Here is a 27,772-nt window from a genome sequence, read left to right as displayed (position 1 = left end):
ATTACAGTTCCACTAGATTTCATTTGCGATGCAAGGCTGGTCTCTGAGGTGTTGGACTAGAGATGTAGCCCTCCAAACAGGGGTACCTGGGGTACCATTTAAGAAGTTCTGCTTCCGTAAAGTATATGTCTCTTTGCCCCATTCAGATGCTGAATTTCAGCTATTAGAAGGAAGATGTAACATCGGGGTGGGAGGTCTCTAGCAGCAGCCTGTCCTTCCAGGGCTTGGATCAGAAGTGGACATTGAGAAGAACTAAAAGAGTAGTAAGTACAGTAGCATAATGATGCTTGAGGTCAGCCCAGGCCCCCGCTCTCTCAAGATACGGGAGACTAAGTGACTTGCTTCGGTGGGCCTTGAAAGAGTTCTTCAAACTGTGTTCGCAGCCTGATGGTCACTCTGCTGTTTTCCCTTTAGATGGCGGGGTTGCCCGTGTGGACTCAGACATATCAGGACGGAGCAGCCCTCCTAGCACTCCTAACACTCTGTGTGTAACATTTAGGGCGTTGACATTCACTTGTGATACAGTCAAGATGTTATACTATCAGACTTGTTTTGGATATTTATTATGTAGCTTTATTAAGCTACTACCAGTGATGGAGAGCAGAGTCTTACCTGAAGAATGAGATCATTTGCTTGGAGAAAAGGTGTGCCTTCCCTAAAAGAGACCAGAATAAAAGGAAAAATGTTGATAATCTGCAAATAAGGAAATGTCTCTTTCTTGTACTTGTCCCCACCCTGGCATTGAGATATCCATGCAGACTTGTTCATTCATGGTGGCTGTTAAAGAGGTATGCCTCAGATTCTGTGATATTCTCAAAATAGGGAATTATGCCACAAAACCAAGAGACTGTAAACAAAAAGTTGATAAATTTGATTATGTAAAAGTAAAAAAACTTACTGGGAAAAATGTATTTCCAGTCAAAACTGGAAAAATACTTGTAACTTATATCACAGACACAGGTCTAATTAAGTGTAAAGAACTCCTATAAATCAGTAGGAAAGAGTGACAACCTAACAGAAAAATGAACAAATATTTTGAATAGTTCATAGGAAAAAATGTCTTAGGTGAAAAAATGCTCAAATTCACTCATAAGAAGAAAAATGCAAATTAAAACTATTATGAGATATTATTTTGCACTCAATCTGATTGATAAAAGTCCAAATATTTGATAAGAGGATGTAAGGAAATAGGGCCTCAATATGGTGAGAGTGTAAATTGGTACAACCATTTTGGAAGATGATTTGTGAAGATCTGTAAACGTTTAAATGCACATCACATAGTCTTTAACTCAGCAATTCTACTCTGAGATAATTATTATACATTGATACAAAGTGACTTTATAAAAATATTCATTACAGTATCCTTGTTAAAAGCAAAACATTGATTGTGCTCAGTGAGAGACATCTAAAAAAACAGAATATTATGCAACTATTAAAAAGAATGAAGAGGTTTATGGACTGATATAGAAAGATTTTCAAAATAGAGTGTTAAGTAAAATAAAGCAAAGTACAAAACAGTATGTCAAACGTTGTCATATGAGTAAAAAAAGGAATATATACATATATCCTATATATGCATAGAACCTCCCTGGAAAAATACACAAGAAAAGGGTGACACCGGTTGCCTTTGGGGAGAAGACCCAGGAGATTGGGAGACAGACATAAGAGGGACTTTTTACTGTATACCTTCAGCTACCTCCTGAATTTTGAACTATGCATGTATGTTATCTGTTTTTAAAATGGCATTTTTCATATGCAGATAGGCTGAAAGTTAGAAAGCAGGGAACCCAGGCAAGGTCTGAAAAGTGATGATGACCTTCATATGTGGACATCAGAAAAGAGTGGATAGAATAAAATAGGGCTTGGGCACTCTGGGAGCTAAGTTGTGTAATTTCATACATGAGACTTTTATTTTGGAACTTGGATTATATCAGTGAACAGAACAGACACACATTCCTGCCTTCATGGAGCTTATACAGGGTGGCAGTGCAGGGAGAGACAAATAATACAGGGACTAGGGCACTGGGAGTGCTGGAGACAGGCTGCAGTATTAAATACATTAGTCAAATCAAGCCCATTGGGAAGATTTGAGTGGAGACCTCTAGGGAGTGGGGGTGTTGGCTATGTGGACAGCTGGGGGAAAAACATCCTAGCCAGAGAAAATAGCCAGCGCAAAGGCCCTGAGGCATGAGCAGGCCTGGCGTGTGGAGGTAACAGCAAAGAGGCCAGTGTAGCTGGAGTAGGAGTGAGGAGAGTAGCAGATAAAGTCAGAAATGTAATGGGGCCAGATCTGTAGGACCTTGTTATTGTTAGCATTCATTCAGTTCTTACGCTTTGTTAGATTGCACTTAAATCTCTTGTAGCATTTAATTATCACCTCAACCATATGAGATAGGTAAAATTATTGTCCTCATTTTACAAATGAGAGATAAGGAGCTTGGTTGAAGATACAGAGCTAGTAAGTGAAATACTAGGGCTTACACCCAAGTCTGTAATTCTAGTCTGGACGTTCATCTCTATGCTGTTCTGTATGTATTAAATACTAAGGGAGAACCAAGGGAAGGCTCTGAGTCCACGAAGGCTCTGAGTCCACCCCGGGGCTGCTGCTTGGAAAGGAGAGCAAAGCTGAGGGCATAGAGCCCCCAGAAGAAGGAGGAGCCCACAGGACCAGAGCTGGTTGCATTTTCTTGTGATAAACCTTGGAGGCTGTGGTGTGGTTTAGCAAGGCAGGCAGAGTTGCCTTGTCCCAGTGTGCGCCAGGAGGTACAAGTTGAGCTGGAACAGGGAGTAGTGGACAAAAGGAAGCAAGGCTCTGAGGCCAAAGGAAGTGTGAAGCCATTCGCATGTGATGAGCACAGACTATCTAGTGTCTATGAATGAGCTGCCTCTTAGGAGGAGAACACATGAGGAAGTGACAGTTTTCTTAGCCTCTCAGAGAGAGCACTGGTGCTGAATAGATGAGTTTAAATTGTCTGGAGTGTGCAAGTTCTGATATCTAGCAGCCTGCTGGAAGTAAGAAGTGGCCTGAGGAGTGAGGGAAGCTGCTGCCTTTGTTCTTTAGCTGTGACTAATGGCCTGTTAAAAAGTGCAGCTTTCCTTTCACCTTCCATTCCTGGTGCAAACATATGTTTCACATGAAGTAGCAGATCGGAGACAAACCACTAAAGGAAGCTTTTAAAAAGTTCTTCTGTTACTAGAATTTAACTATCCCTGAATACTGTAGTCTCTGCTCTTCCACAACCATCATCATCATCATCATTATTATTATTATTTTTGGTGAGGGAGATTGTCCCTGAGCTAACATCTGTGCCAATCCTCCTCTATTTTCTATGCAGGACACCACCACAGCATAGCTTGATGAACAGTATGTAGGTCTGGCCCAGGATCTGAACCTGCAAACCCAGGCAGCCAAAGGGGAACACGCGAACTTAACCACCACGCCACTGGGCCAGCCCCATCCACAACCATTATTTAATGAGGACCTACTAAGCACTGGGCATTGCTCTAGATTTGCATCAGTGGATAAGACACTCAAGGCCCCTCTCACATAGGGAGGGAGGCGGGAGGCTGAAAGTAAAGCAGTAAACAGTATATAAACGGTATCAGACCATAGTAAGCTCTGTGCAGAGATTTGAAAGCGTGCTGGCCTAGAATGTGGATGGATGGCTTTAAACTGGAGGGTCAGCAATACCTCTTTGAAGAGAGTTCGCATGTGTGGCTAGTGTTTGCAAGTCAAAACATCAGTCTTTTTCTTTTAATGTTGTTAAAGTCCATTCCCTAAGTGAGATTTCTCATACTGTTGCTTAAGTTGATATGTCATTGTTTGGGGAGCAACGTTTTCTGGTGGGGAGGGGATCCTACAAATGTCTAGATAATGGTAGTTAAATTCTCCTAAAGTAGTTGTCTCGAGGCGCTCTGCAAAGGAGCGAGAGTGTGAAGTAGCTCACTGTATACAGCGGATTCTTCCAACCAAATGCAAGATAAAGCTAATGCAGCCCTGTGTTTATTATTGTTGTTGTTATTTTAAATGAAGAAGGTCCAGCTTGCAGACAGGTTGTCTTATCTCCGGTGAGGCATCCTATGTTAACAAAACCTCAGCCTTCTCTGTTAGATGGGGCAGATCCATTGTGTCTTTTCTTTCTCTACCATACAGAAAACAAAGAGGGCAGCAATTAGTATCTTCAGACCATGGTAAAATAACCCCCGCCCCACATGTAAAGCAAAGCCGGTCCTATTGAAAAGCAACAAAGGGGCAGGCTGAAGGGCACAATATGCAGTGCGCCTACTTGGATGTCAAATCACAGGGTGCGGATCAAAACAGAGCAGCTGTTGAGGGCTGCCTAGTCATACGTTTCTTAGAATTTATGAGAAAAGGCACCAAGGGCCTACAGTTAATAAAAGCGCTCAGCGTGTCGCAGGTTAGGCCGCCCTGCTGAGAGGCAGGATCCAGTCTCTAAGTGTGTTCAACTATGCGGATTTGAGATGAATGGATGGAGTGGCTGGATTTTCTCCCCGTGTGGCAAGTCCGGATGTTAAAGTTTCATCCTTCAAGAACAATGTTTCTTAGTAATTTTGGAGAAACAAGTTTTGTTTCCTTCAGCATCATAACCCAAATTTCTGTATTATTATCATACTTGCTGTTTCTGTATCAGTTGGAGGAATACACATGTGAACTGTTTGTGGAGCATCTGTTTTGTTCCAGACATTGTGCTCGCCTCTACTCTGTAATTTAAAATCAATTTCTAACTCAAAGACCAACTGGAAAATGTATTTTTGGTGATATGCACATACAAGTTTAACACGGAACTGTGAAAATTATTTTCACCAAAGTAACATATTTAGAGAATGTTCCTGACTTATTTTGGGGATGTACAATCGCTCTAAAATATATAGTCAATCCAGGAAGAGCAACGACCATAGCATGCGCCCTTGCTCCAATATGGCGATCAGAATACTCACCACAGGGATATATTTCAGTTCATCCACCAATGTTCATTCAGTGTCTGCCCTGAGCCTGGATCAGTTACTTTTTCATTAATGACATTTATTGTATATTCCTGATTAGAAAAGTAATACCTGTTTATGGCAATAAAATTAGAAAATTTTCATGTTGAATAGAGTGTTTTAATATTACAGTTTTATAATAGAAAACACTAATATTTTGGTACAAATTTTTTCAGGTACCTGTGTGTATATCTAAACACATACACACAATGCATACATATATGTTTTTATGTATACTTTTAAAAATTTTAAACAATTTTTAAATTCAATTTATTTAAACTAAAAAAAAATCAAAAACAATTCACCCATTTCTCCCATCCTCCACTCCCCACCTCTGGCAACCACCAATCTGTTCTCTGTACCTATGATCTTGGTTGTATTTATTTATTTATTTTTAAATTCTGCATATGAGAGAGACCGTATGGTACTTGTCTTCCTCTGTCTAACTTATTTTACTTAGCATTTTGCCCTCAGGGTCCATCTATGTTGTCACAAATGGCAAGATTTCATTTTTTTTATGATTGAATAATATCCCATTGTGTATGTATACCACAATTTCTTTATCCCTTCACCCATCAGTGGACACTTAGGTTGTTTCCATATCTTGGCTATTGTGAATAATGCTGCAATGAACATGGGCATGCAGATATCTTTTTGAGTTAATGTTTTTATTTTCTTCAGATAAATACCCAGAAATGGAATCATTTGCTTATATGGTAGCTCTATTTTTAATTTTTTGAGGAACCCCCATACTGTTTTCCACAGTAGCTGCAGCAAGGTACATTCCCACCAACAGTGCACAAGAGTTCTGTTTTCTCCGCACCTACACTTGCTATTTCTGTTTTTGATAATAGCCATTCTAACAGATGGCTAGATATGTCGTTTTGGTTTTGATTTGCATTTCCCTGATGGCTAATGATATTGAGCATCTTTTTATGTATCTGTTGCCCATCTTATATATTCTTCAGAAAAATGTCTATTCAGATCTTCTGCCCTTTTTTTTTTTTTAAGATTTTATTTTTTCCTTTCTCTCCCCAAAGCCCCCCGGGTACATAGTTGTGTATTCTTCGTTGTGGGTCCTTCTAGTTGTGGTATGTGGGACGCTGCCTCAGCGTGGCCTGACGAGCAGTGCCATGTCCGCGCCCAGGATTCGAACCGACGAAACACTGGGCCGCCTGCAGCGGAGCGCGCGAACGTAACCACTCGGCCACGGGGTCAGCCCCTATTCTGCCCATTTTTTAATCAGATTGTTTGTTTTTTGCTATTGAGTTGTATGAGTTCTTTATATATCTTGGGTCTTAGCCCCTTATCAAATATATGATTTGCAAATATTTTCTCCCATTTAGTAGGTTGCCTTTTCATTTGTTGGTGATTTCCTTTGCTGTGCAGAAGCTCTTTAGTGTGATAGTCTCAGTTGTTTATTTTTGCTTTTGTTGCTTTTGCTTTTGTTGTCAGTTCCAAAAAATCATCTCCAAGACCTATGTCAAGGAGATTCTCACCTGTATTTTCTTCTAGGATTTTTATGGTTTCAGGTCTTCCATTTAAGTCTTTAATCCATTTTGAGTTAATTTTTGTGCAAGGTGTAAGATAGTGGTCCAGTTTCATTCTTTTGCATATGGCTGTCCAATTTTCCCAATACCATGTATTGAAGAGACTGTGCTTACTGCATTGTATATTCTTGGCTCCTTTGTCATAAATTAATTGACCATATATGCATAGGTTTATTTCTGGGCTCCCTGTTCTGTTTCATTGGCCTATGTGTCTGATTTATGTCAATAGTGTACTATTTTAACTGCTATGGCTTTGTAATATAGTTTGAAATCAGGGCGTGTGGTACCTTCAACTTTGTTCTTTCTCAGGATTGCTTGGCTATTGAAGGTCTTTTATGGTTCCATACGTACATGAGCGTGGAATATCTTTCCATTTATTTGTGTCTTCTTCAGTTTCTTTCGTTAATGTCTTGCAGTTTTCAATATACAGGTTCTTCACCTTCTTGGTTAAATTTATTTCTTGGTATTTTATTCTTTTTGATGCAATTGTAAATGGGATTATTTTCTTAATTTCTCTTTCTGATAGTTCATTATTAGCATATAGAAATGCAACAGATTTTGTGTATTGATTTTGTATCCTGCAACATTACTGAATTTATTTATTAGTTCTAACAGTTTTTTGATGGAGTCTTTAGGGTTTTCTCTATATAACATCACATCATCTGTCAATACTGTCAGTTTTACTTTCCATTTGGATACCTTTTATTCTTCTCCTTGCCTAATTTCTCTGGCTCAGACTTCCAATACTAAGTTGAATAAAAGTGGTAAGAGTGGGCAACCTTGTCTTGTTCCTGATCTTAGAGGAAGGGCTTTCAGCTTTTCACCACTGAGTATGATGTTAGCTGTGGGTTTGTCATATATGGCCTCTATTATGTTGAGGTATGTTCTCACTATACTTGCTTTGTTGAGAGTTTTTTTACCATAAATTGATGTTGAATTTTGTCAAATTCTTCTTCTGCATCTGTTGAGATGGTCATATGGTTTTTATTCTTCATTTTGTTAATGTAGTGTATCACATTCACTGGTTTGTGGATGTTGAATCTTCCTTGCATCCCTGGAATAAAAATCACTTGATAATGGTGCATGATCCTTTTAATGTATTGTTGCATTCAGATTGCTAATATTTTGCTGAGGATTTTGGCACCTATGTTCAAGGATGTTGGCCTCTGATTTTCTTTTCTTGTGGCGTACCTGTCTGATTTTGGTATCAGGGTAATGCTGGCCTTGTAAAATGAGTCTGGAAGTGTCCGCTCCTCTTCCGTATTTTGGAAGAGTTTGAAAAGGATTGGTATGTATTCTTCTTTGAATGTTTGGTAGAATTCTTCAGTGAAACCAACTGGTCCTAGACTTTAGTTTGTTGGGAGGTTTTTGATTACTGATTCAATCTCCTTACTAGTATTCGATCTTTTCAGATTTTCTATTTCATCATGATTCAGTGTTTTGTTGTTGTTGTTTGTTACCATTTACAATTGAGAGCTTCATTTGGATTCTGATTTTTTATTATTTTATTGAGGTCGTATTGGTTTATAACATTGTGTAATTTCAGGTGTACATTATTGTATATTAGTTTCTGTATAGACTGAATTGTGCTCACCACCAATAGTCTACTTTTTATCTGTCACCATTCACACTTGCCCCTTTACCCCTTTCGCCCACCCCCCTACCCTCTTCCCCACTGGTAATCATCAATGTGTTCTCTTTATCCATGTGTTTGTTTATTGTCCACATACGAGTGAAATCATATAGTGTTTGTCTTTCTCTGTCTGGCTTATTTCGCTTAACATAATACCCTCAAGGTCCATCCATGTTGTTGCAAATGGGACGATTTTGTCTTTTTTTATAGCTGAGTAGTATTTCATTGTATATGTATACCACATCTTCTTTATCCATTCATCAGTTGATGGGCACTTGGGTTGGTTCCACATCTTGGCTATTGTGAATAATGCTGCAATAGACAAAGGGGCGCATAGATCTCTTTGTATTGTTGATTTCATGTTCTTTGGATAAGTACCCAGTAGTGGGATAGCTGGGGTGTATGGTATTTCTATTTTTAATGCTTTGAGAAATCTCTATATTGTTTTCCATGATGGCTGCAACAGTTTGCATTCCCCCCACAGTGTATGAGGGTTCCCTTTTCTCCACATCCTCTCTAATACATATTATTTCTCGTCTTATTATAGCCATTCTGACAGGTGTAAGGTGATATCTCATTGTAGTTTTGATTTGCATTTCCCTAATAATTAGTGATTTTGAACATCTTTTCATGTGGCTGTTGGGCATTTGTATATCTTCTTTGGAAAAATGTCTGTTCACATCCTTTGCCCATTTTTTGATCTTTTTTTTTTTTATTGTTCAGTTGTATGAGTTCTTTATATATTTTGGAAATTAACCCTTGTCAGATATATGATTTGCAAATATTTTCTCCCAGTTGGTGGGTTGTCTTTTTGTTTTGTTGATGGTTTCCTTTGCCTTGCAGAAGTTTTCAGTCTAGTGTAGTCCCATTTGTTTATTTTTTCTTTTGTTTCCTTTACCTGAGTAGACACGGCATTCAAAAAGATGCAGCTAAGACCAATGTCAAGGCATGTACTATCTATATTTTCTTCTAGGAGTTTTATGGTTTGCAGTTTTATATTCAAGTCTTTAATCCATTTTGAGTTAACTTTCGTGTGTGGTGTAAGATAGTAGTCTGCTTTCATTCTTTTGCATGTGGCTGTCCAGTTATTGAAGAGACTTTCTTTTCTTCATTGTATGTTTTGGCTCATTTGTCAAAGATGAACTGTCCACAGATGTGTGGTTTTATTTTTGGGCTTTCAATTCTGTTCCATTGATCTGTGTGTCTGTTTTTGTACCAGTACCATGCTGTTTTGATCACTATGGCTTTGTAGTATATTTTGAAGTCAGGGATTATGATGCTCTAGATTTGTTCTTTTTTCTCAGGATTCCTTGGCTATCCAGGGTCTTTTGTTGCTCCATATAAATTTTAGGATTCTTTGTTCTATTTCCATGAAGAATGTCATTGGTATTCCGATTGGGATTGCACTGAATCTATAGATTGCTTTAGGTAATATCCAACAATAAATAGAAAAAAACTTAAAAGCTGGACATTGTGTGTGTAGGGGAGGAGTGGGAAAATACATTAACCTTCAAAAGAGTAATGGTAAGATTAATAGCTGACTTTTCAATAGAACTCATAAAAGCCAAGATACAATGGAGTGACATCTTGAAAGTGCTGAAAGGAAAAAAACCAAAAACTGCCAAACTAGAATTCTATATCCAGTGAAGATATCCATTACAAAATGAAGGTGAAGTAAAGATGTTTTCAGACAAACAAAAGCTGAGGGAATTCATTACCAGCAGACCTATAGTATAAAAAGTACTAGCAATAATAACAGCAATGTTTTGGTGTTTATAATATATGTAGAAGTAAAGTATGTGGACAACAGTATCACTAAGAGTGGGGGAGAGTTGAATGAAGTTAAATGTTATAAGGGTCATTGTCTTATTTGTAACCGTGGGATTTTAATTTATGGAAGCGTCTGAGTGACAACACAGGGAGTCCAATGGCATTGAAAGAAGATTTATTACTTACATTTCCTGAGAGAAGGGATGTATATGCCATGCCAGGCCACGTGGGTAGCAGCAGGCTTCTGTCAGGAGACTGAAGCAGGAGCAAGGGGAAAGTAGGTCAGATCCTTTATTGGGGTTTCTATGGGAGAGGCCAGGTAGGGCAGAGTAAATAGCTTAGGATTGGCTAGTTGGAATAATTCTAGTGGGTTTTGGGAGATAGGGGTGGTCTATCATTGCCTGGTACCTGGCCCTGAGATGATTTGGGGCAGGGGAAATATTAGCTTGGTGTTTGAGAGTTAGATAAAGGGGATTGTTGGGGGTATAAACTTGGGATTAATTGCTTTGCATATGAAAGGCATGCTCCTGGCCAAGCCCTTTACTATCTCTAAGAATTGGCTAGCCCTGGGAAGCCAGTCTCTCCCTGGTCAGCAAGATTTTTAACATGTCGAAACATCATAAGATACAGAAAATGAAAAAACTTGATTAATATAGTCATGCATTGTTCAGGAAGTGGTAAATGTATTAATTTAAGGTAGACTGTAAGAAGGTAAGGATGCATATTTAATATCTGTACATATGCTGTCTAATATAGTAGCTACTAGTCATGTGTGGCTCCTTGTATTTAAATTTAAATTAAAATTACGCAAAAGTAAAAATTTAGTTCCTTAGTTACACCAGCCACATTCAAGTGCACAATAACTACATGTGGCTAGTGGCTCCCATATTGGAGAGCATAGATATAGAGCGCTTCTATTAACACAGAAATTTCTATTGCACTGTGCTGCTCTAGGGTATTCACTAAAAGAATAATACAAAACAGTTTAAGTTAATAGAGTATATCAATGGAATAACACAAATCCTTATTTATCCAAATGAAATCAGAATAGAATGAGAAAGAAACAAAGAACTGATTTGATAAATAGAAAACAAATAGTAAGATGGTAGACTTAACACCAAATGTAAGTGGACTTATACACTTCAATTAAAAGACAAACTAACAGAGACAGAAGTCAGATAGTGGTTCCTTCTGGAGCAGGGAGGGAGGCATGTTAGGAAGGAGCAGTAATGCATTACAGTACATGTAAGCCAGGTACGGGGTAGGGGTGGGAGGGAGGTTTACTTTCTTCAGTGTCCATTCTCTACTCTTTAATAGGCTTTTACTACTGTTTGTTTTTCATTAAATATTCTACGATGAAGAGTCACTTCACCTTTTCCTTTTGGGAGTATTAACAGAAAATTGAGGTTGTGGAAGAAAAATTTCTATGACATTGCTGCTTGTTGGGCTGTGGGGAACTTGAGGTGGATGACTCTGAGATTGCAGAGTCGACGTGCTCAACATTGTCAGATAGTATTATGTGGCCTTACTCTTAGGAATAGCATTCTGCTGGTGTGTGAAGACCACAGGTAACCTGTGATGGCACAGAACTTGATGCTTCTCTGACAATATTTTGTAAACTCATACTAACCTTTCCTTGCTCCTAATGTGTTTCTAGCCTTCTCAACATCCTATTTCTTATAATTCTTATAATTTCTTATATTTCTTATCTCTGCCTTTTCTCACACCCAATCCATTTCTTTAGCTTTTTGCTGTGTACTTTTTGGGCCTTCGACTCTATTGAGCATAGCAGTCCAGGGCCAGGACTCCAGATCTTCACTCCCAAATCTGCTCTATCCCTACCATCCTTAAATTTTCTCTTTTTTCCACACCTCACACCCAAGCCATTAGCAAATCCTACCAGCAGTATCTTCTAGAATCACGGTTTTTCACCACGTCCAGAGCTACCACCATGGTCCTACCACCATCGTCTCTGATTGCCATAGCCTCCTAAAGAGTCGTGCAGTTTCTCCCTTGTCCACTCCATTTATTTTTTACACAATGTCCTTTATGATCCTTCTAAAATCCAAGTCAGACTATTTTATTATTTTGTTCAGAACCCACCCTCATTTTACTTAAAATAAAAGCCAAAGTCCTGTAGATCTTAAAAGTTTTCATCACAAGAAAGAAAAAAAGACAAGAATAAGGAAAAAAATGTAACCGTGTGTCGTGACGGATGTTAACTAAACTTAGTGTGGTGATCATTTCACAATAGATGCAAACATCGAATCATTATGTTGTACACCCGAAACTGATATAATGTTATATGTCAATTAGATCTCAATTTTTTTAAAAGTCAAAGTCTTTATAATGGCATAAACGGCCCATGTGACCTGGCCACTCTAACCTCCTGACATCTCCTAACCACTCTCTCCATTGCTCTCTCTATTCCAGCCACACTGGCTGCCTTGCAAATCCTTGAATATGCCAGCCCATTTCTTGCACTGGCAGTTTCCTCTACTTGGAATTCTCTTCACCCGTGTCTTCATGGCTACTTCTCTCACCTTTTTCAAGACTTTTCTCTGTCATCATCTCAGCAAGGCTTCCCTGAGCCCGCTAAAGTGCTCCTCTCTCCTCTCCACCACAACACTGTATCTCTTCTCTGCTTTTCTCCCTTGTACTTATCCTCTGACATGCTGTTGATTTTACTTGTTTATTATCTGTCTCCTTTCACCAGAATCCATGAAAGAAGAGACTTTTGTCAGTTTTTTTCACTGCTCTATAGCCCATACCCAGCACAGTGTAGGGAAGCACTCCATAAATATGCTGAATGAACACTTGATGGTTCAGTGCCTGGCCCTGAGTAGGCATTGGATAAGTGTTCATTGAAAGGATGGCAAATTAGTTGCTTTCTGACCAAACTCCTTGCCTTTTTTCTATTTTAATCCATCCCTTACCACTGTAACTTATGCTTTCTTAGAATGATACAAATACTACATAAACGAAAAAACCATATAGAGTAAAACACACAAATCACTCTGTTAAAGTATATGATTCAGTGGTTTTTAGCTTATTCAGAGTTGTGTAACACTCATCACAAGCTAATTTCAGAAAATTTTCATCACCCCAGAAAGAAACCCCATTCTCATTAGCAGTCACTCCCCATACCTCTTTCTGCCCAGCCCCTGGAAACCACTAATTACTTTCTGTTACTACAAATTTGCCTGTTCTGGGCATTTCATGTAAATAGAACCATACAATAATATATGGTCATTTGTGATGGGCTTCTTTCACTTAGCATGTTTTCAAGGTTCATCATGTTGTAGCATCATCGGTACTTCACTCCTTTTTTATGGCCAAATAATATTCCATGTATTGATAAAAAATGTATTGGTTCATTGTATTGAATTGATTCCATTGTATTAATACAATATGTTAATACACATTTTTTCATCCATTCATCAGTTGATAGACACAGATTATTTCTACTTTTTCGCTATTGTGCACAATGCTGCTGTGAACATACAGTAGAGGTTTTTGTGTGGGACATGTTTTTATTTTTCTTGGGTCTATGGTTAGAAGCAGAATTCATGCTGGGTCATATAGTAACTGTTTAACTTTTTCAGGAACTGCCAAACTGTTTTCCAAAGTGGCTGCACCATTTTACATGCCCACGGTAACAAAGGTTCCTATTTCTCCAAATTCTCACCAACATTTGTTATTGTTTGTCTTCTTAGCCATCTTAGTAGTGGTGAGGAGGTATCTCATTATGGTTTTGATTTGTATTTCCCTAATTACTAGCAATGCTGAACATCTTTTTACATGCTTACTGGTCATTTGTGTATCTTCTTTGGAGAAATATCTATTCAAATACTTTTGCCTGTTTTTTTTGTTTATTGTGGTAAAAAAACATAACATGAGATCTACCCTCTTACAAAATTTTCAAGTGTACATACTGTACACTTGAGGAAATGAAGTAAATGGACTTTGAAATATGGAGTTCTGAAAGATTTCAACCTCACTTATCTTCTGTCTGCTCTCTCCTTTGGTGATTATCTCCACTTCCACATCTTTAACTATCACCTCTGTGTGGAAGATTCAGCCCTATGACCCTAACCCTGATGTGAGCCATTGTTTCACATTTTCAAAGGAATTATGGTTACATTTCAGAAATTTAAATGGTTCTAGAGCCATAATGCCTCTGCCACTATCAGTGTGATCTTGGACAAGTCCCCTATCACTTCTCTGTGCCTCACTTTCCTCATTTGTAAATGGGGATAATGTACCACCTATCTCACAGGGTTGTTGTGAAGATTAAATGAGCTAATACACAAAAAAAATTTAGGCACTAGCTGGCACACACAAAGTGATTGATTGTTAGTTCCACCTGCAGGACTCTCCATATGTCACAAGCTGAACAGCCTTCAGCACCCAACCTAGCTCTTCCACCTGAAATCTCCATTTCTATTAATAGCACTAACTAGAGATTCCAAACTGCAGTCACCTTTGACTCCTTGCTCTCAATTCCCTTATCACACTGCAAGTAGAAACCTAAAATTAGAGATTGCGACTATTTTTTACTTCCATCTGCACATAAAGTGAAAGTTACAGCTTCCTTTTATTCATTCAACAAATATTCATTGAGTATCTATTATGAAAGTGAAGCAATTGGACTAGGGTCCTAGTAACTTCTAATCTTTTGTCTTTCAGATACAATTTCTGACATTTAGTCTACACAGGACTACATTTGAAGTTCCTCAATAATCTTGATAGGAAATGAAGGGAAAATTCTTCTACATATTCAAAATGGAGTTTCAGAAGATCCTCAGTAAGTGAAACAAATGAAACCATTGAAAAATATCTAAGCATGCTGTACTATCTCAAGGTTACCGACCTTACCAACTCAATTATGGGTACAAAAAGGGTTCAAGGGCAGTGATATCAAAGCTCAGGATTGAGGAAAATGGTGCAAGCTATTCATCCCAAGGTCGACAGTAGCACTAGTCATTCCTGCCTGTCCTCCAGCACTACATCTTTATGCTTAGTGAATGGTACTGAAATAGTGGCATCTATAAATAGTGTATACTTATTTAGGTTTTGATTTTGAGTAGCAAATATTAAATAACTGACTTCCTTTTCAAGGAAATTTAATTACCACTGGTTTTGGAGCTCATTTTCTCTTCTGGGTCAAGAAGGTCTAAACTCTCCAGATGTCAAGGACTGAGGGAGGATGAGGCGGGTACACAGGGAATCACAACACTAAGTTACAGATACACAGACAGAGGCCTTGCTCGTAAGGCACACAATGATGCATAAAGCATGGATGATACCAAAGAATTTATTGTAAATGTAGTGGCAAATACATTGAGAATAATCATTAAAAAGGAACTAGAAAATTACACGTTTCAAGTATGTGCTTTTTTCCACCACCTTTAAGTTATGGCTAGTACCAACATTTTAAGTACTGAAATACTTAATGGGATGGTCCATTTTCACGTAATTTTATGACAGTATCTTCATCTTAGTTTTTAAAGTAGTTGATCATGAATTTCAGTTTCAATTATTATTCTCCGTTTTTATCAGTTCCGTAATGATCTGTAGAACCTTGTCATCTGAGTGGAAGAAAAAAAACAACCCGTGAACAAATTCATCACTGGCTAATTTTCCAATGCATACACACGTAAACAACAGGTATACTTCAAAAAAGATTCTCTTAAATTTGAATACAAAACTAACACTAGCAATATCCACTATAAAACTAGAGACACATATATAATTTGTTGGCCTACAAATATTATTTTAAGTATTGCTATAGTTATACTACACGTGCTTTGACAAAAAATATGCTAAGACTCCAAGAGATGATGTGATGTAACTGTCAGTCCTTTTTAAGGAGTTACTTCTTTAAAAATTCCTTTAAGACAAGAAGTGTCCTGACTTTTTCACCTGACTCAAAGATACTAAAGGCTCTACTGACTCTTCCAGCTTCCTCAGTGTGTCAGGATGTCCACAGTACGGGCAAGGAAGAAGGAACTGTCACCAGTTTCTCCATCTTTAGTCCAAAGGAAAGAAAAAATTTTAACAAGGAAGTGCTCTTGGAGAGGTGTCAATGGGGAAGTGACAGACCTCCCTACACAACAAAGGACTCAAACACCAATTAATTTGACAAATAGAGCAAGAGAGGCTACGTTATTTGTTAAGGAGGTTTTCTTAACAGCTGCTTCTACTTCTAAACAGTTGCTCTGATATTGTGACTTCCTAAGAATGGCATCACCACTCTGGACATAGCTGTAATCATCAGGACTGCAAGACTGAAATTCTGTATTTATATTAGACGCTTCAATAAGAGAATGCTCTGCAGTTTCAACAGTTGCATTGGGGAATTCTGAGAACTAGGCCCATGGCATGACACTCAGGTTCCTGGAGGCCGTGGCAATAAAAAAAAAAAAAAAGAGAGAAAATAAAGGTCACTTGCTGCAAGGGGAACAATGGTAGGTCTAGAAAGAAATGTGATTTTTAATCTGAGGAAGAACAGAGTAAAAGAAAGCACAAGAGCAACTTTAGTAACTTCTTTTTCAAAAGCTTGGCATTATATCACAACTTTTCTTATTATAAAGTCCAGAAAGAGAAGACACTAATGTACGTTATCTTCCCTCTCAAGTCAAAACTATATGCTTCATCTCAGGGTAAGTTCTGCTTTCTCTTTTATGGCAAACACTGAAATCATTTTTTTTTTAAAGATTGGCACCTGAGCTAACATCTGTTGCCAATTTTCTTTTGTTTTTCTCCTTCTTCTTTTTCTCCCCAAAGCCCCCCTGGTATATAGTTGTATATTCTAGTTGTGAGTGCCTCTGGCTGTGCTATGTGGGACACTGCCTCAAGATGACCTGAGGGCAGTGTCATGTCCGCGCCCAGGATCCGAACCAGCAAAACCCTGGGCTGCTGAAGTGGGACACACAACCTTAACGGCTCAGCCATGGGGCTGGCCCCTGAAATCATTTTAAAATTCATTTTTCTTAATGTAAAAGTTGAAGTTCAACCTGTACTTTATATAATGTAATTCTTTTGAAGGTTCAGTTGTAATGCACAAAATTCCCTAAGAAAAGAGCCCACATCTCTTAATATGTCAAGACCTGATCTAAGTTTCCAGCAGTAAAGGAAAATTAACACAGTTACATGCTTACGCATTCACATTTAGTTATACAAATAAACAGGGTGCGAGGCTTCAGGGTAGCAGCACCAGATCAGTGGCTCCCCGACTTGCCTGACTATGAGAATTAACTGGGATACTTGTTAAATACAATCACATCGAACCCACTGATCAATTCGTAACATCATTAAGAGCAGGAAAACTGAATTGAAGTGCTTCCTGATGTGATGCAATGGGAAGAGAATATAGCACCACCTAGAAACTATTCTTTCCCTAAAAATCTGATTCTAGTCAAGCCTTTGGATATAACTACCAGTTTGTAGGAAATAGAGAAACACGTTAAATCAAAGCATGAAGATGCAACGAACCAAATCCTAAATTTGGGAAATGCTACCAGAAAAACAATGCAGTTTATTAAAAATAATTGCATTTAAAATCGGGGATGATAATAGAGGGGAAGTGTTATAGATTAAAAGAGATTAAAAAATAATAACCCAGCCACAGGCTTCTCCCATAGGGAAGATTCAGCATGGCTGGGGTAGGTCTTTGGACTTTGTATTTTTAACAACTGCCAGGATGATTCTGATAATTTGGCAAGTTTGGGAAACACGCCACCAGACTAACTGGAAACTCAACTGTCCATTGCAGGTTTCTGTTAAATCATGTGCTTATTTTATATAAACTAATAGTTCTGCACTTGTGAGAATGATAGAGAAAACATGCTGGGAACCTCACAGAAAATCCCTCATTCTTATTTTTTATAATGACTATATTACTAGTTTACTCGTATGCTAATAAGTAGCAAAGTTTACAATGCTCAGTTTTATCATCCTTTTTTCTGTGAAATGGCCAGAAGTTTAGAAGTGAAGCTTAGAAGAGGAAGGAGAAATTAAATCTTAAGAGGATAATTAGAGGTTGTGAAGAATGAAGAATTGTCTATGAGTCTGATGGAATTCTGCCTAAAATAAATTTTATTAAAACAATTTTTAATCACATGGAATTTCTGCAATGTGTGCTATAGCGTATTCCAATGTTTAAAAGTATACTGTTTTCTACCTAAATTATAATCAAACACTTACTTTCAAGGGACATCTTAGGATTTTCGAGTTTTTTTCTTAAAACAGAATCAATGAGAACTCTTAGCTGCTTGAAAATGACGGCTATCTTTACAGGAGCCTGTTGAGGAGATGATAAATTGGACAAAGTTAATCCCTGGGAGTATGAATGTGTTTAAATAAATCAAGGTAACTATGTATATCTTACAGTCTGCCTTAACACATCTTAATTTTAATATAAAACGTTATGGTAAAAATACAGGCAAATTACTTCATATAGCTACACAAACCTCAGTTTCCTTAGGAAGTACCCATAAACTTCATCTTTCCAAAATCAACCATTATTCAATCATTGTTTGTTTTCTTCTCTTATATGAACTCTGTAGGAATGAAAACTGCAGCTTTTGGAATGGAATTTTTCTTAACAGATTTATTGAGGTATAATTTACAATCCATAAAAATTTACTCAAGTGTACAATTAAGTGATTTTTAGTAAATTTATAGCTGTGCAATCATCACCACAATCTAGTTACAGAACATTTCTACCACCCTAGCCTCCTTGCAAGAACTGCATATATTTTTTAAGTTGCATTTGAAATTTACCTCTCCATCTCCAGTCTTACACAAACAGCTATCATGGTATACCATAGCAGAACGTATTAGATTTGCTTAATTTAAACTGGTCCATGTTGATGAGGTAACAGAGAAATAAACCTATTGCCAGTAGCACTGGTTGGCCTTATTCTTCCAGAGAAGAATTTGACAATATACATTAAAAGCTATGAATCTGTTTGAGTCTTTTCATAGGTAGCACAATGTAGTGGAAGGAGCATGAGTGTGAAGATAGTTAGTTCTAGGTTTAAATCTTGCTTTACCAAGAACAATTTATGTAATCTAGGCAAGTTATTTAACTTCTCCCTGAGCTTAGGTGCCTTAAGTTATACAAAGGCAACTATAGAAATTATCTAACAAGGTTAACTACTGAAGTACACAACACATGGCAAGTTATAATTGTTACTGATAATAAATGCATTCCGTAATAGCAATATAATTTGATTTTCAAATTTAACAGATTTAAAACCATAGAGGAAAGATAAAATTAGTCATCTATTTTAAGTCAAATTATAGGAAGAAATTACACAAACTCAAAGTTTTTAAAAATCTCAATGGTATTGGAAACAAAAATTTTAATGTAGTCATTAAGATCAGTTGTAGCCTGTACCTGAAAATAGATCCAGCCATCAACAGAAAGAAGACGTTCCCGGTGTTGAACTTCTATATCACCACCAAAAAGTAAAACTGGAAAAGGGGTTATCAGGGTAGTTTCCCTCAAATACACCCGAGCATACCTTATCTGCAGAGGAATAAAGAGAAAAAAGAAACTTCACAGTCTAAAAATATAATAAATTAATTTATCTACTTCATGTAAGCATTTTTCTTTAATTTGCTACTTGTATTTTAAGTCATAAGTTTTGTAAAGCTGCATGTTCACATCCTCTTGTGCATAATTTGCCAATTTTATAATAATCACAATCACCACTTGTCTATTTATACTATTAAAAGGCATTTTAAACATTAATTGTAAGGCTGAATTATATACCTTGAACATAAATGAAACTATGAACAAGCAATTTTATAATGCTGATGCTGTTAAATAATTAATTAATGCAAAAATAAAATTATGATTAAGCTTCAAGGTGGTTTCTAGACCAATGATCAGCTATGGCCATTAATCAGTAATTTCTCACGGTTTACTTTTTTTTTGAGGAAGATTAGCTCTGAGTTAACATCTGCTGCCAATCCTCCTCTTTTTGCTGAGGAAGACTGGCCCTGAGCTCACATCCGTGCCCATCTTCCTCCACTTTATATGTGGGATGCCTGCCACAGCATGGCTTGCCAAACGTTGCCATGTCTGCGCCTGGGATGCAAACCAGCGAACCCTGAGCTGCCGACGCAGAACGTGTGCACTTAACAGCTGAGCCGCCAGGGCGGCCCACTCGTGTTTTACTTTTAAGTTTGATGCTATGCTGGCAGTTATTCAAGCCAGTGGGTGAGTTATGGATCCTTGTTACTTTCACAAGCTATGATTCAAAAGGTTGACTGTTTTTTTTTTTTTTTTTAAAGATTTTATTTTTTCCTTTTTCTCCCCAAAGCCCCCCGGTACATAGTTGTGTATTCTTCATCGTGGGTTCTTCTAGTTGTGGCATGTGGGACGCTGCCTCAGCGTGGTCTGATGAGCAGTGCCATGTCCGCGCCCAGGATTCGAACTAACGAAACACTGCGCCGCCTGCAGCAGAGCGCGCGAACTTAACCACTCGGCCACGGGGCCAGCCCAAAAGGTTGACTGTTTTAATTGTAATCGATAAGTATTTACCATTAAATTATCTTAGGTTACACTGTGACTCAAACTGTTGCCATATCACATATAGTTCTACCATCCCATCCCATATCCCCCTTATTTGGGAATGTACATATAACATGTCTTTTTTCCCTTTTGAGATAGCACCTTTTAGTGAAATCTCAGGGAACCGATACATTATTAAACAACATCTATTTCCTATAGTTATCTTTATTTCAAGTAGAAAAGATGATGATGGTCAGAGTAGAAACCTTAATATTTTTCTTTCATTAAATGAAAGAAATAAGGACTTCTTTTTCGTTGAGAAACTATGTACATCTTGATTTCAAATCCAAACAAAAATGAATAGCTCAACTTAAGAACCAAATATAATACTTGTTGAGGCATCCTAACTTGTTATGGCGGACTTCTAGAAGAATGCCCTGAATACTGGAATTTAAGAATGAGCACTTTACCTTCTCCTGGTATAAGAGCCATCCATAAGTTTGCAAATCTCGATTTACTGAGGATGGATGAACTTGTGCTTTGCCTTGGGCAGTCTCTACAACACAAGCCAATTTTTCTGTAACATCGACTGATTTTGTATAGATTATCTTCCCCACGTTGTCATACAGTCCAGCGGCCAGCACAGCTTTAAGAAGGGCAATTTCTTGGAAGGAAAGGTTCTGTGAGGCTCTGTTTCCTTCCCAGCCATTGGAAGGTGTGGATGATGAAAATCCTGCTGCCTTAACCAACTTTATTAACTCCTGCTTTACATCCTAGATTGGTTTATGTTAGAAAGAGACAAGATCATAATCAATTAAAATAGAGAAACTGCCAAATAATCTTGTAATTTATATTACTGTTTCCTATTAAAATGGATAGAATGTCAAATTATTATTTGGTTAACTATAGCCCAAATTTAATTAGGGAAAAAAAAGATACTGGAAAGTCAAAGATTAAACAGTCATCTGTTTCTGCTATCCCAAGACTTTAGATGTCATAAAACATAAGAATGTCTAAAATGTGAGAGCAATAAAAATATGCCTGAACACATTTTCTTTTGGTGTATTTACTTCAATAGTAGCTCTCCTTGCAATGTTTTTACTCAGTGAGGACGGTCACACAGAGAACACTGAAGAAGAATTATGGAGGAATCTTGATCCTAGACTGCAAGTACCATCTTCATTTGTCTCTGGGAATCTCATCTTAATTTCCTAAAGAACTCTGACAAAGTTTATTAATGGAAACTTCATTTATCTAAAACTGTTGCCAAAAATCTTTTTCTACCTTTAGTAGTGCCAATCAGCTAAAATACTACAGGAAGGATGAGCATTTTTCAAAGTAAACAGGACACTAGTGATTAAAAGGTGATGTTTACATTTAGGATTTCCTTTAGGTGTCTGGTTTGGGGCTTAAAGGACTTTGATGCCAGGGGAGGAAAGACCAAACAGACAGCTGCTGTAACACCACAGGGTTGATGAAGAGATGGAAAACTTTCCAGCCCAGGGGAGGTGAAGAAAAGGCTCACAGAAGGAAGGGGGTGGGAGGCAACTTGAAGGCTGGGAGGAAGTGGAGTGGAGACAAAGGAGTGTTGATTAGCTCTCCACATCTTGAATTCCAGTCAGTTGGCCCAGAGGCGACTATTTCTTCAATTTATCCCTTTATCTGCTTCGAGAAGGACAAAGTTCATTCCACTTGGAGAAGTCCTTGCTGTCATCAAAGCAGTTATTTTAAATCACAAAAAATAACGGGTCAAATTATATGGGAATAAAATATTTTTTAACCTTTTAAAATATGAACATAGAATAGAGATAAAGTAAGTTTATTTTCTGAATACTTTTATAGCATATCTGTACTAAACACCATTTCCCATGCGCCAAGAACAAAAAGATAAGTGTGGAGGAGGCCGGCTTTTCACAATCACTTTACCTCAATTCTACTCCCTCCTCCCAGAAATATTACTGGTCCTGAACAGCACTCAAAACCTGAGTGATGGGCAAAATCATCAGGTTTCCTTTCTAAAAGCAGATTTATAAACCTGGTCACAATGAGCCACAGGATATGATGCCCAGGATGCCTTTTCATAACTATCATCCCATAGAGCAACTAAGTAGCTGTCTAATATATAGGAAAATATAAAAGAATTTCATTAAAAGGAATCAGGGCTCTTAGGACAAATGACTGATTCCAAGGCTGGAGCATAAAATGCACAAAATAAGCCTGAACATGTTGTCAAAACAAAAACAAGGAAGTCATCAAAGATTGCTAAGGTTACATGAAAAGGACTCAGGGAAAAGCATGAAGGGGCTCTCACTGGCCAATGGGGACAATTTGAGTATCAGAAAATTAATATCCACAGAGGACTGAAACATATCAACTATATTTAAGTCACTAAGTTCATAATGATTTTTACAAAAACAACATTCATTGATTACCTTTGGAGATGCTTGAGAATCAACTCATTATGAAAACTGCTAAGTAAAAGGAAAGAATCATTTATCCTAATTTTCTTGTACAAACTGCACCTCAGGACATCCTTGTGTGTGTGTGTGAGGAAGATTGGCCCTGAGCTAACATCTGTGCCAATCTTTCTCTATTTTGTATGTGGGATGCCGCACACAGCATGTGCTGCACACATTTCCCATGGCTTGGTGCATGGGAAATGGTACTTAGTACAGATATGCTATAAAACTATTCAGAAAATAAACAATATGTAGGCCTGCACCCAGGATCTGAACCTGCAAACCCTGGACCACTGAAGTAGAGCACATGAACTTAACCACTATGCCACTAGGCCAGCCCCAGGATATCCAAATATTGATAAGGGAAAAGTTCTTCATAAAAGAATCTAGCTAACAAGCAGAATTAGACTATCACCATTTTGCAACCCCAATGAAGCAATGGGTCTTAGTGTTATTTTAATTTTTCTTTTTAAAGATTTGATTTTTCCTTTTTCTCCCATAGCCCCCCGGTACATAGTTGTGTATTTTTAGTTGTGGGTCCTTTCAGTTGTGGCATGTGGGATGCTGCCTCAGCATGGCTTGATGAGCAGTCCCATGTCTGTACCCAGGATTCGAACTGGCGAAACCCTGGGCCGCCGAAGCAGAGTACACAAACTTAACCACTCGGCCATGGGGCCAGCCCCGGTCTCAGTGTTATTAATGGCTGCCAAAACAATTACATGAAAAGCCAATGGGCAATTTTACAATGGATGAATCTGGCTGACCCAGATATAATAAATCTTAACATTAAAAAAAGGGAGACAACTCCAAAAAAGAAATGAAAACCTGAATTGGATTAAACCTTTGTGGGAAATACAGGGGAACAAAGAATGTGCTAAACACCACCACAGGGATACAATCAGACATATCCAGAATGCAGGAAACTCTACAGGACAAGTTACCTGGTTTCTTCAAAAAATAGCAAATAGGAAAAAAGTAAGAGAGAAGGCTAACTATAAATTAAGAGACTTAAGGGATATCAACCAAATTCAACCTGTAGACCTCGTTTGGATCATGATTTAAACTAGCTGTAAAAAAAAAAATTTATAAGGTAGGGATATTTAAATACTGTATATTTGATGATATTAAGGAATTATTTTTTTTTAATGCATGATAATGTTAAAGAAAAAAGTTCTACTCAGCGATACATAACAATCTGATGCCTGGGACTTGCTTCAACATAATCTAGAGGGCAGACAGTGGAATAAGGGAAGTATAAATCAAGACTGACCACATGCTGATACTCATGTACACAGGAAATGGGTACACAGGAGATCATTATACTATTTTGTCTATTTTTATGTGTGTTTGAAATTTTCCATAATAATTAAAGAAAAGTAACAACTGATTTTCAGAGTTGAGAAGAACTGTAGATTATCTTCATTCAATTCTTCTTAAATGAGAAACTGAGATGCAGGTTAATTAACCTTCCCAAGCTCAGCTGTTGAATAGACAACTATCCTAATTCCCAAGCTAGTGTTATTTCTATGAAATCATGTTGCCTCTTGTTTTTATCATTTCCTGAATATATTATGATCTTTAAACACTATTTTAAATCACTGTGTAATACATACAAGTTACCTGTTGGGAGAAACAATAAAACCAAAGACTACAAATTTATTAGTTCAGCAAACGTTTGCTAAACCCTTACGATGTGTCAAACACTATCCTAGGCACTTCCTTTTCCAAAATAAACCTTGTAGTCAATCATATGACCCTGAATTACACAGTTGTATTAAGACTTACCTCTAGGGTTAACAGTGATGTTCTATTAAGAAAGTTTCTTCGGCAATATGCTATTTCAGAACGATAGCCTCCTTCTTGCCGTGCTTTCTTCCATCTACATAAATAAAATGATCAAAGCTCGACATGTTTTCTTTACAAACTCTCTTTTTCAGAGGTACTAACCAAAGTAAGCTTTAATTAAATTATGATCATTTAAAAAGAGGAGAGGTCTTGCTTATTATACGAGCTACCAATTGTATATAAGAATTTAAACTTCAATACAGATATTTTTTTCTGTTTATGTGTAACACTAAATTATTAACTTCAAAAACAAGGTAATACACATATAATAGTACAAATTACATTGTTCTTAAGTTTTAGGAAGGACTATCAAAATATGAATCTCTAGGGGCTGGACCTGTGGCCAAGTGGTTAAGTTCGTGCACTCTGCTTCAGCAGCCTGGGGTTTGCCAGTTCGGATCCTGGGCACGGACCTAGCACTGCTCATCAGGCCATGCTGAGGTGGTGTCCCACACAGAGGAACTAGAAGAACCTACAACTAGAATATACAACTATGTACTGGGGGGCTTTTGAGAGAAAAAAAAAAAGAAGATTGGCAACAGATGTTAGCTCAGGGCCAATCTTCCTCTCACACACACACAAAAAATCACGTAAAAGATTTAAAAAAATACATACATCTCTAAAATAATTCATTATACCTTGACAGATGAAGTAACTAAAAATAAATCTAAATCTTAGATATATCTTTTTAATGAAAGTCAAAGATAAATTTTTAAAAAACTAAACCTCAGATCATTACACCCAGATTATTTCTTTACCCTAGATATGCATTGTAGATCGTCAGGTGGTCTGAATCTGCCATAGCCAAAGCTGATTTTGCAAGATCTGCTTCATCTTTTCGACCAATTGGCGTGGTAAAAGGAGACTTCTCTGTCATAACTGCAGCTAGTGTTGCCTATCCATAAATAACCAAACAACTTATCATTAAAGAGGTATACATTGAAAGCTGATTTGTAAAAGAAAGCAACATAAAAGAATCTCCATTTCAAGTTGCGTGTTTCTTCTTTTCAATACATTTACCATGTTCTAGAATAGGTAACATTTTCATTTCATGGAATTTTAAAAATGTATCACTTTTATACCATTTTTGTGAGATAAGAGGTAATATTACAGAATCAGAGATAAAAAACCTGAATGTCTGTCTAAGTGACGTACAGTCGGTCACACTGTTAGAAGCAATGCCAGAGTCACAGCTCCAATCTTTTGACTCCTAGCCTACTGAATTTCTACTGCGTGCAATGCTCTTTAAACACTTAAATAATTTAGACTACATAACCACCCATTTGTTGTTGATGCAGCTTTTCAGATCACTATCATGGTAGAGGTTATTTTTTGGACTTAGCACAATCTGCTATCTAATACTAGAGAAAAAGAGACTAGAGTAAGTCATACTCTCTCTGTTCTGCTTTTAAACAGACTTGATTTGTAGTCCCAGAAAAGGCCACAGCTTGATAAAGTTGGAACATCAGGTGTATGAGCCCAGCAATTCAGACAGAGGCACACAATTTGTTAATTCTGAGATAACGGGAGAAAACAGAACTGCTGGTAATTGCTGCCTCAGAGAGATAAGCCAGAAAAAGGGAAGGAAGGAAGTTTTGATTTCTACTTATCACGTCTGTGGGGTTCAAAGCTTCCTAAGAATCATCCACTACATATTCAATTAAATATTTCAAGTGGGATGTTTGATAGCAAAAGTTTAGACAAGCCAACCCACTTACAAAACGGTATCTACAGTACACTTAAGCAAATGGATGAATCTATTTTCTTGTATATAAATATAAAAAGTTAAATATTAAAAAATTCTCATCAACTATTCAGATTTTAATGTTGGTACAGACATTCTATTTAGTTAAAAAATATTTTTTAATTGTTTCTAAACTTAATAATTCCCAACCAAAATGATATTTAAAGTGGAGAAGCAGCAGCATCGTATGTCTTACCACTGGGTCAAGGCAGCCAAATATGGCACCAAAAATAAGCATCTTGCCAATCTTGACATTCACAGGCAAAGCTGCAAGGTGCTGGCCCAATGGGGTCAGTTTAGGCTCATTTAGTTCACAAGCTCCAATTTTTCGGAGTAAATGCATTGCATTGCTGATTACTTGAAGCTGAGGAGGATCTAAGGCTTTGGAGAGGAAATCTTCAGGAGAACCAAGATTGCATTTCTGCAGATTGAAAAAGAGTGATAAATTGGTATACAATCAGAAAGAATTAACATTACCAAAACACATGGTCAAATTGGAACTAAATTTGAGTCAAGTAAAATTTTAAGTAAAATTGTGTGTGTGTGTGTACGAGAGAGAGAGAGAGAGCGATCAAGGGGTGAACATGTGGATGAGATCTTCCAGTCCTTATTTTTAATTTTTTCATGCCTGATTTTTATAGAGTCAAAAATCAAAGAAATGAAAGATATTATAGATCTTTCAGACTAGGAAGCCCTTGGTCTAGTCAGGGTTTCCCACTGTTGTTATTTTGGCCAGATAAGTCTTTGTTTTAGTGTGCCCTGTGCCCTGCAGAATGTTTAGCAGCACTCCTGGCCTCTAGCCACTAGATGCCCATAGTATGGCCTCCCTCTCACCCCAGTTCTGACAACCAAAAATGTCTCTAGACGTTGCCAATCATGCCCTGGTGAGCAATATCGCCCCCCAGCTTGAGAACTACTGGTCTAGGTTATGAGACTGTATTTTATTCTATGAAGTTTGAGGGCCTGTGGCAGAATTAAAGCACCAGTGGGTTTACTTATAAAAAGATGGGAGGAAGGGCATTGCATAAAGAAGAGTAAATAAAATACTTGAAAAACCAGAGGAACGCAAGGTAAGATAAGTTTAGGTCTTCATTTTTTTTAATCTAGAAAGGGGTGAAGAACAGAAAATTCATCCAAGTTCCTTTGGGATTACCATAATATGAAGACATAATTCCTCCAAAGGCACGCGTAAGATTTCAGGGACAGAATAGTCCAGAAAGCCTTCAAATCTAAAAAATA

At 37.5% G+C, this 27,772-nt stretch overlaps 1 protein-coding gene across 1 annotated transcript in view; it reads right to left on the bottom strand.

The window, feature by feature from the left end:
• Positions 1 to 15,258: 15,258 nt before the first annotated feature.
• Positions 15,259 to 27,772, bottom strand: part of DHX29 (DExH-box helicase 29) — a 47,568-nt gene continuing 35,054 nt past the window's right edge. The window contains exons 20-27 of the mRNA XM_014860338.3: positions 27,687 to 27,762; positions 26,730 to 26,954; positions 25,548 to 25,684; positions 24,730 to 24,823; positions 20,956 to 21,258; positions 19,364 to 19,495; positions 18,166 to 18,262; positions 15,259 to 15,548 (exon numbers count right to left, since the gene is read on the bottom strand). Coding sequence (XP_014715824.2) covers positions 15,493 to 15,548; positions 18,166 to 18,262; positions 19,364 to 19,495; positions 20,956 to 21,258; positions 24,730 to 24,823; positions 25,548 to 25,684; positions 26,730 to 26,954; positions 27,687 to 27,762 — 1,120 coding nt within the window. The 3' untranslated portion in view covers positions 15,259 to 15,492. The remainder of the gene's footprint in view (positions 15,549 to 18,165; positions 18,263 to 19,363; positions 19,496 to 20,955; positions 21,259 to 24,729; positions 24,824 to 25,547; positions 25,685 to 26,729; positions 26,955 to 27,686; positions 27,763 to 27,772) is intronic.

The sequence above is a fragment of the Equus asinus genome, chromosome 10 (assembly GCF_041296235.1).
Source record: "Equus asinus isolate D_3611 breed Donkey chromosome 10, EquAss-T2T_v2, whole genome shotgun sequence".
Classification (NCBI taxonomy): domain Eukaryota; kingdom Metazoa; phylum Chordata; class Mammalia; order Perissodactyla; family Equidae; genus Equus; species Equus asinus.
The sequence above is the reverse complement of the archived record's forward strand: the minus strand, read 5'-3'. Positions and strand labels throughout refer to the sequence as shown.